Consider the following 11,518-nt stretch of genomic DNA (forward strand, 5'->3'; position numbering starts at 1 on the left):
TTCTGCCTAAATCAATTAACAAGTATTTATTATCCACCCCAAGCCCATCACCACCAAAACTGTAAAATGTGAAAATAGGAGACAAACTCTGGCTTCAAGAAGCTCACTGCCTAGGTGGAGAGTGTGGGATAGTACAGCTGCCAAAGAACTCAAGACAGCACAAACATGGGCCAAGTTACATGACACGGACGCTGTGAGCCACAGAAATTTAGCCATATGGTGCCCAGCAAGCTGTGGACTGTGGGAGCAATCAGTCATTTAGTGGCAAAACATTTCCATGTTCAGTCCCACGTCTGCCGTATCAGTTGTGTGGCCCTGAGTAAGACTTGAGCCTATTCACTCATCTATAAAATAATAGCATTCACATGGCCGGGCGCGGTGGCTCACAGCACTTTGGGAGGCCAAGGTGGGCAGGTCACGAGGTCAGGAGATCGAGACCATCCTGGCTAACACGGTGAAACCCCATCTCTACTAAAAATACAAAAATTTAGTCGGGCGTGGTGGCACGCGCCTGTAGTCCTAGCTACTAGGAGGCTGAGGCAGGAGAATCGCTTGAATCTGGGAGGCAGAGGTTGCAATGAGCTGAGATTGCACCACAGCACTCCAGCCTGGATGACAGAGCGAGAGTCTGTCTCAAAAAATAAATAAATAAAATAATAATAATAGCATTCGTATTTGTAAGAAATTAAAGCACTTCAGTGCATACTGTATGCTCAATACTAGCAAGGCACTTCACAGGTTTCTCTTTTTCCCATTTACTTCTCAGCAATCCTTTAAGGTAGTTTCTGTTATTATCCCCACTTCTCAGATATGGAGACCAAGGCACAGAGAGGTTAAGTGGCCTAAACAAGGTCTTGCAAATCATCCTTAAGGAAGGAATGTAATTGAATGTCCTGGAGAAGGCGGGACTGGAAGGAGTGGGTAGGATCTGGGTGGATGGAAGGAAAGGTTAATGGGATCAATATAAACAAAGTTGTGCTCCAGTATTACCTAATGTGATCCTAGCACGTAGTGAAACAACCCCAGGTTCCTTGATTGCCTTAAAAAAAAATTGCCCAGGGCTGGTGGCTCACACCTATAATCCTGGCACTTTGGTAGGTTGAGGCAGGAGGATCACTTGAGGCCAGGAGTTCGAGACCGGCCTGGGCAGCATAGTGAGACCCCTCGATCCCTAAAAACAACTTTTTAAATTTAGCTGGGTGTGGCAGTGTGTACCTGTAGTCCCAGCTACTCAGGAGTCCAAGGTGGGAGGATGGCTTGAGTCCAGGAGTTCAAGGTTATAGTGATTGTGCCAAAGCACTCCAGCCTGAGGGGCTGACAGAGTAAGGCCCTGTGTCTCTTAAAAAAGTACTCTTCAAGCAATGCCCAGCTTCATTTTTATGGATTTTCTCTGTGGACAGTAGTCATTTTCTCCAGCTCTAGGAAGGCTGAAGGCTGTGAGTCCAAGCCCCACTTTACAAGGGAGAAAATTAAACATAAAGATAGCGCTTTCTCCTGCAGTGTGTGAGCTGGAGTTTCAACTGCTCACATTTTATTCCACTCTGCTAAGGGCGGAGCCTGTGCTAATCCCTGATGCCTACTTGGACAATTCTGGGAACCAGCACATTGGAGCTGATGGGAAATTCTGCCCCAGAGACCACATCTCAAAAGACACTTGGGAGGTTTCTGGCCCTGTTCTAGATTAGGCGAGTTCGCTTCACCACTGGCTAATTCGAGAAACTTGAACCATTTAAATGTGAAATGTTGCCAGGTGGGCGGGGTGCAGTGGCTCATGCCTGTAATCGCAGCACTTTGGGAGGCTGACGTAGAAGGATCATTTGAAGCCAGGAGTTCAAGACCATCCTGGCCAACATAATTAGAAAAAAAATTTTTTTAATTATTTTAGCTTAACAGGGTGATGTGCCTGTAACCTTAGCTACTTGAGAGGCTGAGGAGGGAGGAGTTTGTGGTTACAGTGAGCTGTGATCGCACCACTACTCTCCAGTCTGGGCGACAGAGCAAGGCCTTGTCTCCAGAAAACAAACAAATAAAAATGTTGCCAAGTGAACAGTACAATTGCTTCACGAAGTCATTCTATTTTAGAGCATGTTTCGGGTGTCACTGGGTGGTATATGAATTCATGGTTTTCTTATTTAGGGGATAGTTTGGATTAATATTGTTCTTCTGTGTTTTAACAAACATATTTTAGTGGTGAAGGACAACAGATAAAGTGGGGAGGGACCACCTAAAGGGAACTTAAAAATCCAGAGAGGTTCATTTCGACATTTTCTGGTTTCCTCTCTCACTCAAAAGTGCAAAGAGGACATCTGTGTGAATGACTGGAGCACCTTCCCTGCCATGATGGCTAGAATCCTGGCCCTCTTCACCCATGCTGTGTGACCCTGGATGAGTTAGTGCTCTGTGCCTCAGTTTCCTCCTCAATAAAATGGAAATATTAATGAGCTCTACCTCAAAAGGTTGTCAAGAAGATTAAATGGGATAATCATGTAAGGTCTTGAAATCTTTGCCTGGCACATAGTAAACAGTCAAAAAATAAATACTGGCCATTCCTTACATCTGGGGGTAGCCACGTTCCTCAGGGCTTCTAGCAGTTGAGCCTTTTGACTTCAGCTTTATTTCTTATTTGTTTTATTCTTACAGACAGGGTTGCACAAAGGGAATGGGCTGCCAGAGACAGAGAGGCTGTTGCCTGCAGGGATGCAAGGGTTTGTCGTTTTAAACAACTGAGTGGTTTTTTAAATCCTGAATTCCCTATTAAAAACATTTCAAGTAATCCCTTTTTATGGTCATCATCCCCAATAAGTGAATGACTGGACCCAAGGACGTACCAAAAATTGTGGGGCTGAATACTCGGGCTGCTGTGACTCAAATTCCTTGCAATTCACTGCTTAATTTTCTTGGATTTTTCTTTTCGTTAAAAAAAATTGACAGCAGTTGTAAGACAATCCTAAGATCGGTCTACTTGTACATGTAGTTCATCTTATAATCAAAGATTCATGGATTTTCCTAAAAGGTTGGTCTTTTGTCTTGTTGCATCACCTTTTCTGTACTACGCCTAAAATGGAGGAAACCTTGGACCCAAGTGGTTGAAAAGAACGCGTGATTTCTGGTACATGCCTGTTACTGTTGAAAGCCAGCACTTTCTAGAATGTGAAGATCTGAAGAAGTTTTATCCTTTTCGTTGGTAGCCTAGTATAATAGAAGTTACTATAGTAACAGAGAACCTGTTCTTTGGCCCATAGAGTTATTCAGCAGAAGAAAAGCAAATCAATCTTGGAGCCATTATGCTCATTATGCTTGTTTAAAACCTGAAAAGATGACTATATTTTAATTGAGCAAACACAGATTGGCACACGAGTTAGAACAGAGGGGGCATATTGTACTACCTCTAGTTAGATCCTTTACACCCAGCAGGCTTGGAGGTTTCTCTCTCAAGCCTCACTTTTTTCTTTTTCTTTTTTTTTTTAAACCGTCTCTCTCTGTCGCCCAGGCTGGAGTGTAGTGGCACAATCTTGGCTCACTGCAACCTCCGCCTCCTGGGTTCAAGCGATTCTCCTGCCTCAACCTCCTGAGTGGCTGGGATTACAGGTGTGTGCCACCATGCCCAGCTAATTTTTATATTTTCTTAGTAAAGATGAGGTTTCACCATATTGGCCAGGCTGGTCTTGAACTCCTGACCTCAAGTGATCCACCCACCTTGGCCTCCCAGAGCGCTGGGATTACGGGCACGCCCCACTGTACCTGTCAAGCCTCACATTTTCTTACTGGCACCTAGCTGTCTCTTTCATATTCAGCCAGTATGTGGCACGTGCTGTCCTCAGGTAGCATATGTCTCATGGTTGGGGAGGAGAGCTGAAGGGAGACTTGACCTCATCTCATGGATCAGGAAAGGCTTCCCCAAGGGTGTGGCAATCAAGGCAAGACCTAAAAAATGAGTGGGAGATCCACGGGTGAAGAAGGGAAGGAGTGGGGGATGCACACATCTCAGGCAGAGTGTACTGAATGTGCAGAAGCCCTGAGGTGAGTCTATGCTCCTTTTCAGAACTTAGAATAAAGCTGGGTGTGGTGGCTCACACTTGTAATTCCAGTCATTCAGGAGGCTGAGGCAGGAGACCAGAGGTTGAGGTTGAAATGAGCTCTGACTGTGCCATTGCACCCTAGCCTGGGCAACAGAGTGAGACCCTGTCTCTTAAAAGAAAAAAAGAACTTGAAAAAGGCCAGAGCACTATGACAGGGCAACGGGCTGGCATGAAGTCATTGAGGGAGGAGCGGGAGCTGAACCTGGGCCTTGCAAGGCCTCAGAAGGCCATATTAAAGGTTGGAAAGGTTTTATGAAAAGGAGTGATATCAAATATGTATCCTTAAAAGACCACTTGGGCGGCTCTGTGGAAAATGGATTCGTGAGGGTGGGGAACAAAAGGATATATAGGGAAATTCGTGTAAGGTTATTGCAGGCAAAAGATCCCAGTGACTTAGATTGGGATGCTGACCAGGTGGTGAGAAAACCAGACCAATTGAGCTAGAAACTGGATGTTGCCTCTGTGGCTGGGTGGCGGGTTGGATGAGAAGGGTGTCAGGGTATGCACGTTAGGCTTCTGGTATGAGGAACTGGATGGATCATGGTGCTCTGCTCTGAGAAGGACACTGGAAGGGAACAGGGTTGACTGCAGGTGTTGGGTAGCTGCAATACATGAAGTCACACTTGCACGTGTTGCATTTGAGGTGCTTTCAAGAAGCTCTAATGGAGATGTCAAAGAGGCACGGAGATCTGTGAGTCAATCTCAGAAGAGAGAACTGGCCTAGAGATTAGGCCAGTTGTAGTCATCTTGTGCCTTAGTAATTGAAGACTTGGCATGGATGAGATCCAGGGAGATAGCCTCGGATGGTATACTAAGTAACACTGCGTTCAGAGAGCAGGCGAAAGCACAGTTGCCCTGCAGTCAGCCCCAGCCCCAGTCCCTGCCCCTCCCTTCTCTCGCCTTCCTCTGCCAATCTCTAACCGATGGATGAAATCTTTGAGCAGTGGAAATAAGGACTGGCCATTGGAGATCCCACACACTCCTTGGCTGAAGGTGGAGTAGTCACAGAGAGGAACCTCCCTCCTTCTCTGCTTTGTCCCTGATGGCACCAACCGGCACCAATATTTTATATCACTTTATTTCAAAAATAGGGAAAGTCAGGCTGGGCACGGTGGCTCACGCCTGTAATTCCAGCACTGTGGGAAGCCATGGCAGGCAGATCACTTGAGGTCAGGAGTTTGAGACCAGCCTGGCCAACATGGTAAAACGCTGTCTCTACTAAAAATACAAACATTAGCTGTGGGGACATGCACCTGTAATCCCAGCTACTCAGGAGGCTGAGGCAGGAGAATCACTTAAACCTGGAAGGCAGAGGTTGCAGAGATCACGCCACTGCACTCCAGCCTGGGTAACAGAGTGAAACTCTGTCTCAAAAAAAAAAAAAAAAAGATAAAGTAGGCTGGGCATGGTGACTCACACCTATAATCCCAGCATTCTGGGAGGATGAGGCGGGCAGATCACGAGGTCAGGAGATCAAGACCATCCTTGCCAATATGGTGAAACCCCGTCTCTACTAAAAATACAAAAATTAGCCAGACATGGTGGTGCATGCCTGTAGTCCCAGCTACTCGGGAGGCTGAGGCAGGAGAGTCACTTGAACCCAGGAGACGGAGGTTGCAATGAGCTGAGATCATGCTACTGCACTCAAGCCTGGCAACAGAGCAAGGTAACTATGTCTCAAAAAAAAAAAGGTAAAGTCAAAAAACTTAGCCATACTTCCTCATTTGTGGTATTTTGTGGTTGTGTACACATGCTCTTCTACTCGTGAACAACAGGAGAAAGTGAGCCTGGAATTCTTGTTCCACATCTTTGTCTGTCACCCTCATCAGCAGTTTGGGGATTTGCAGCTGCCTGGGCATTGGGCTTTCTGAGCCGGGGCTTTTGTGTACAGCTGAGCGAGCACTCGCATGTTGCTCACGATCCCAACACCGTTTGACCCTTGCTGTCCCTCTTGCCCACAGGAAGCCTTGGAATCCTGCCAGACTCGCATTTCTAAGCTGGAGCTCCACCAGCAAGAGCAGCAAGCTCTGCAGACAGACACGGTGAATGCTAAAGTTCTCCTGGGGAAGTGCATCAACGTGATCCTGGCCTTCATGACTGTCATCTTAGTGTGTGTGTCCACCATCGCGAAGTTCGTCTCGCCCATGATGAAGAGCCGCTGCCACATTCTTGGCACCTTCTTTGCCGTGACTCTTCTTGCTATATTTTGTAAAAACTGGGACCATATCCTGTGTGCCATAGAAAGGATAATAATACCAAGATGAAGCTGCTGGTTCCTGCCTTCAAGTTCTTTCAATTTTTTTTTTTTTAAAGGGAACTCTGTGCATACTACCAAATTTTACAGTGAATGATTGCGCGGACTCGTGTGCAAGAAAAACTAGGGCTGTGTGGTGTACATAACTACAATTCTCTTAACTCGGTAGCAGTTGCCAACTCAGTCCTTGTACTTCGTTAACACGAATCTATGTCAGAGCTCTCCTACCTTGCTCACTGCCTTAATCAGACCGATTTCCTGCCCACCTGACTGGCCCAGCGTGGTACACCTCTGTATATTGAGACCTTGGCGTAATTGGTGATCCAGAAGAAAGAGGTCTCTCTCCTAAGTCTCTGTCAGAATTGAGCTTCACAATTGCTAATGGTTGTTTTCTGTGAGTCCTATAAAAAGCAAGGATATGCATGATTCAGGGAATGAAGAACCACAGGCTTGGGCAGTGTTAAACACTGTGGCCTTTGGTCCTCGTGTGATCCACCCTGCTTGTCTCCAGGCAACCATAGGTCCCGTCATGTACTCAGTGTCCACAGCGGTCAGTCGTTTGTGACCCTGTAAGATGGAAATCTTATCACACACCTGTTATCCAACAAGTCTACCTGAGGGGTTTTGTTACACTTTCAATGGTAAGACATAGGGATTTATGAATGGAGCTTTCCCCTTCTCATACGCAGGCAACCAACACCTGATTTTATCTGAACTGGCTAGCAAATGCCCAGCCTTCAGAGTGTGCAGGAATGTTTTCAGGTCCCTCATCAGACTGTGACTTTAACATTAATTTGGAATCCTGTGAGCACTACTCTGAAGGTTTGTGTTTTGGCAAATCTTTTTTTTTTTTTTTTTTTTTGAGAAAGTGTTCTGCTAAATATTGCCCAGGCTGCTTGCAAACTCCTTGCCTCAAGGGATCCTCCCACCTCAGCCTCCTGAGCAGCCAGGACTGCAGGCACAGGCCACCATGCCTGGCTGGTTTTTGGCCAATCTTGATTGTGATAAGCGCCTGGAGGATATGATTCACTTTATGTGATTCATTTTATTCACAAGTCTGTGAGGGACTGCAAAGCTTACTCACGACATGAAAACAAATGATGGTCATGTTGCAGTTTCTTCCTTGAAGGACGACGGAATCGTAGCCTCTAAAGTTAAAGTGGACTGAGGTGTCAGAACACTGAAAGCATGAGGAAACGAGGACATGGGGTGTGACTGAATGGCGGCTAGATTAGTGGGGGCAGTTTACCTGGATGAAGATTGAGAGTGTCCTTTTCAAGATGTGAACGGCTAGCAAGAGTAAAATAAATAAGTCCAGTGTTTGAGCCAAGGTTGCCCCCGTCTCTTAACATCTTACTGAACGTAAGTCCTGAGGTACTAGGATGGCCACACTGCCTCTGAGCTGAAAGCATTCAAAAGTTCACATCCCTGTTTGGGGGATACCGTTCACCACCTTCAGCCCAGATGATACTTTCCTTTAAATCTGTGTCTCTGTGTACATAACAAAGAGGAAGATGTAAACAACGTTCATGGAAACTGCTGTTGAGCCCCTTGTCCCACCACTCGCACCAGCTGCTGCAGGCAGGAAGGCATGTGAGTGCACATTTTCTTCCAGAAGACATCAGGTCTCCTGGATTCAAATTAAGTGCAATATTTTGCGAACAGCTCTTCTTAGGGAAATCTCCTGAAGGAAAAAAATGTGACAGAATGTGCCATAGTCTGAGAGAATGGAATAGTTGAGCATTTAGTACAAAGTCCAGTGTGTATGAGTTGAACTTATGCAGCTCAAGCTTGCTTTTTTTTTTTTTAAGTGTGCAATTCAGTGGTTTTAGTACATTCACAAACTTGTTCAACCATCACCACTGTCTAATTCCAGACTCATGCTTTTTTAAACAATAAATGTCATTTCATGAAATCTTTGGTGATAAAGTATTTTGGATTCAGGGAAGAGGGAATTACCAGTCCCACCCCCATCTCATGGCTGTCTCTGCTTTCATTGTCAGACTCCCCCGGTCTCCCACGTTGATGTGTATACACTGATCGTTCAAGTCCAGGGGACAGATAAAGAATCCAAGTGCAAGGCAGGGAGGCAGAGAGAATGTTGTGCTTCCTTCAGCTTTTGTATTTCAATGGCCAGCATTACCCTTTACCTATGGGCATCAGACTCAGCATGGGCTGAGAGCTAAGTGTAACTTACACTCCTAAATGAAGCTGGGGCCTGGGTGGGTCCCTCTTGGTATCTGTGAATCTTTCCAAGCACCACTTTGGACACACCAGGGATTGAGTGCTGCTGTTAGTTTAGAGAATGAGAGATTTCTAACCCTTAGGTGAAGGGCTCTGGGATGGTCCAAGAAGATGTAGGCCTCATTCTCACATTAGCCCACACCATTCCAGTGCGCAGCCTAGCAAATGTGCTTTAATGCACACTTCTCAGACCTGTGATCCGTGTATCTTCTCCCCAGTGACAGAAGTAGAGAAGAGAATGAAAAGCAGCACACTCTGTCCCCTCTAGTCTGGAGCTGTTAACAGAACCTGCTAGAAACTAGCTTTATTCTAACATACTGTAGGGTCTAAATCCTCCTACCTGGATCATGAATTCCTTTTAAAGAGTTCATATTTTCATTGACTTTCACTAAATGTCAAATAACCTTGTTTTCACTTCGATAGGCTCAACCTACCTGGCATATTTATTTCACAGTCTTGTTGAAAGTTCATGAAACTTTGTACTTTTTAATAAGATGATACACTCGAAAGAAACTTAATCTCTGCAGTTTATTCTCTCTTAAGGAACAAATACTCCCACTGTTCTCTTTAATGCGTAAGGAGATTAAATGACATTTTAGAAATATTACAATTAAAAATAATGATGTAGCTATAACATATGCTGGATTTGGATATTTAATTTGTGTGTGTGTCAACTATAATCCTTTCTCCACACCTTTCGTTTATGGTAAACATCTTGGGCCAAGCCCAAGATGAAAGTGCTTGTTGGGTGGGTAAGCACCGCTGGGTCGCTCAGCAAACATTCCTGAGTGTAGATGCTGGACATTGGATTCTAGCACTGCGTTTATCTGGTGACATACTGTCCTGTGGGTCTTGAGTTGGTTATTTCACGTTCAAACTTTGAATATGATTAAACCGGAACACCCTCCCTCGCCCACCGCCAAAAAAAAAAAACAAAAATGGAAACCCATAGTGAAACAGCAAAAAAGCACTTCGTTGCTGGGTTTGGACAATGAATGTGGGATTAGTCCCAAGTTTCTAGCTTGGCACAGTAGCCTCTTTGCCTGCGTGATCCTTGTCAGCTGTTCACAGAAGGAAATCTGAAACTCTGTCTTTCATTTCAGCCGTGGAGGCTGTTATCCTTCTCTATCAATTAGCATTCATGTGGTTTTCGCTCTTTCTAGCTCTGTCACTCTTGTTTTCATTTAAATATTGCCCCACTCTGTGTGTTTATTGCCTTGCTATTTCTCTAGCATATCAGGTTTAATTATGGGCTCAGTAATAATGAGGAACTAGCTTCCCTCAGGCAACTAATTACTTTTGTCTTTTTTGGTGGGATGGTGCCAAATTATTTTGCATTGAATGGGAACGTTTTTGCAGTGAATCCAGATATAGTCGTATTGGTTTGGAAAAACATTTAAATATATTTATTCATGTGAACATGTGTGATTAAACAACCTATTTTACATGTTTCTGTAATTCTGAGGAGTGGGCTGGGGTTGGGAAGAAATGGCATCACTTAAAATTCAGGGCTTATGTGAAGAGGTGTTTTAAAGTTAGCATATGCACAAAGGAACGAGTTGGTTTAAAAAGATAAATCACTGCAAAGAATGAAATTGGCTTATTCACATCAAAACTAGATAAGATGTTAAAAAAAAAGATATGAAACAGAACTAACCTATAGTTTCCTGAAATCAGTACAATTCTATTTATAAGAAGCTAGAAAGTAATGCACCTTGATTGTTTTAGGAGTGATTTATGTGTTGCAATTTTAATTTATTTAAAGCATGTCTGCTGTGTTTGTCCTAAGAGAAATATTTCAACAAAACGTGCTCTGTGTTTAAGATACGTTTAGGCAGTAGTTAGCAACTCTGAAAGTAGAAACTGGAAATGTTTATTGTGAGGCTTGTTGCAGAATTTCCATTTGATGAGTTACTACTTAGTTTCATGTCAGCCTAAAATTGTGAATTCCCTGTAGATTTTCACCCCATTGTGGTGTCATCAATGAATTCAAAGCAGGTGCCATTATTTTTTTAAATAGACACTTGATGTTAGCTTTGGTGTTAAATAAAGAGGTAGATTTCTTAAATTTTCACATTTGTTGGAGCCCATCTTAGTAGCAAATGTGTGTGTGTGACCAATTTTTTTAAATAGATTTTATGTTTTAGAGCACTTTCAGGTTCATGACAAAATTGAGCAGAAGGTACAGAGATTTCCCTTATGAACCCTGGCCACAGACAGGCATAGCTTCCCCTCCACATTAGCGACATTTCCCACCAGAGTGGTGCATTTGTTACACTTAATAAACCTGCATTGACACACATCATTATCCACAGTTCATAGTTTAGGGTTCATGGTGGTGTCATTCTGTGGGTTTGGACAAATGTATGACTACATGTATCCCCCATTACAGTATCACACAGAATAGTTTCCCTTCCCTAAAAATCCTCTGTGCTCCATCTATTCATCCCTCTCTCCCCCTGTAGTCAATTTTTAAATGAATCTCAAGTCTTCGATATCGTAGGAAGTTGGCGATGTGTGGCCCGTTGCTTGAGCCCTGACAGAAAGAAGGGTGGTTTATTCACAGTCCTGCTAAGATACTAGCAAACATGGCCTTGTGTTGAAAAAGGGGAAGTGATGGCGAAGACAAAGCAGAGCCTTCATGAGCTGGAATGAGACAAGAGCAATGCCAGTCCGGGTGGGCACAGGGCAGAGCACAGGAGGGAGCAGATGCCTGACTCCAGCAGTCGGTTTAGTGGGCTGTCTCCAGTTTGTCTGGGGCTTTGGTGTCTACAATGCGCTTGATTTCACTGTGTGTGAACTCTCATGAACCAGTCCAGTGGTACAGATACCAGTGCTATTCCTACAATATTCCCCGTTTATCCTCAGGAGATGCCTGAAACCTCAGATACAACTGAGCCCTGTATATACCATTTTTCTTATACATACATACTTATGATAA

General features: G+C 44.3%; 1 protein-coding gene across 4 annotated transcripts in view; it reads left to right on the forward strand.

Annotated features, from left to right (window-relative positions):
• TMCC3 (transmembrane and coiled-coil domain family 3) overlaps window positions 1–10,645 on the forward strand; it is a 317,061-nt gene extending 306,416 nt beyond the window's left edge. For all 4 annotated transcript variants that reach the window (XM_033221034.1, XM_033221037.1, XM_033221033.1 and 1 more), the window contains exon 4: window positions 6,041–10,645. In XM_033221034.1, coding sequence (XP_033076925.1) covers window positions 6,041–6,343 — 303 coding nt within the window. In that variant the 3' untranslated portion in view covers window positions 6,344–10,645. The remainder of the gene's footprint in view (window positions 1–6,040) is intronic.
• Window positions 10,646–11,518: the final 873 nt, after the last annotated feature.

The sequence above is a fragment of the Trachypithecus francoisi genome, unplaced genomic scaffold, assembly GCF_009764315.1.
Source record: "Trachypithecus francoisi isolate TF-2019V2 unplaced genomic scaffold, Tfra_2.0 Lachesis_group11, whole genome shotgun sequence".
Lineage (NCBI taxonomy): Eukaryota > Metazoa > Chordata > Mammalia > Primates > Cercopithecidae > Trachypithecus > Trachypithecus francoisi.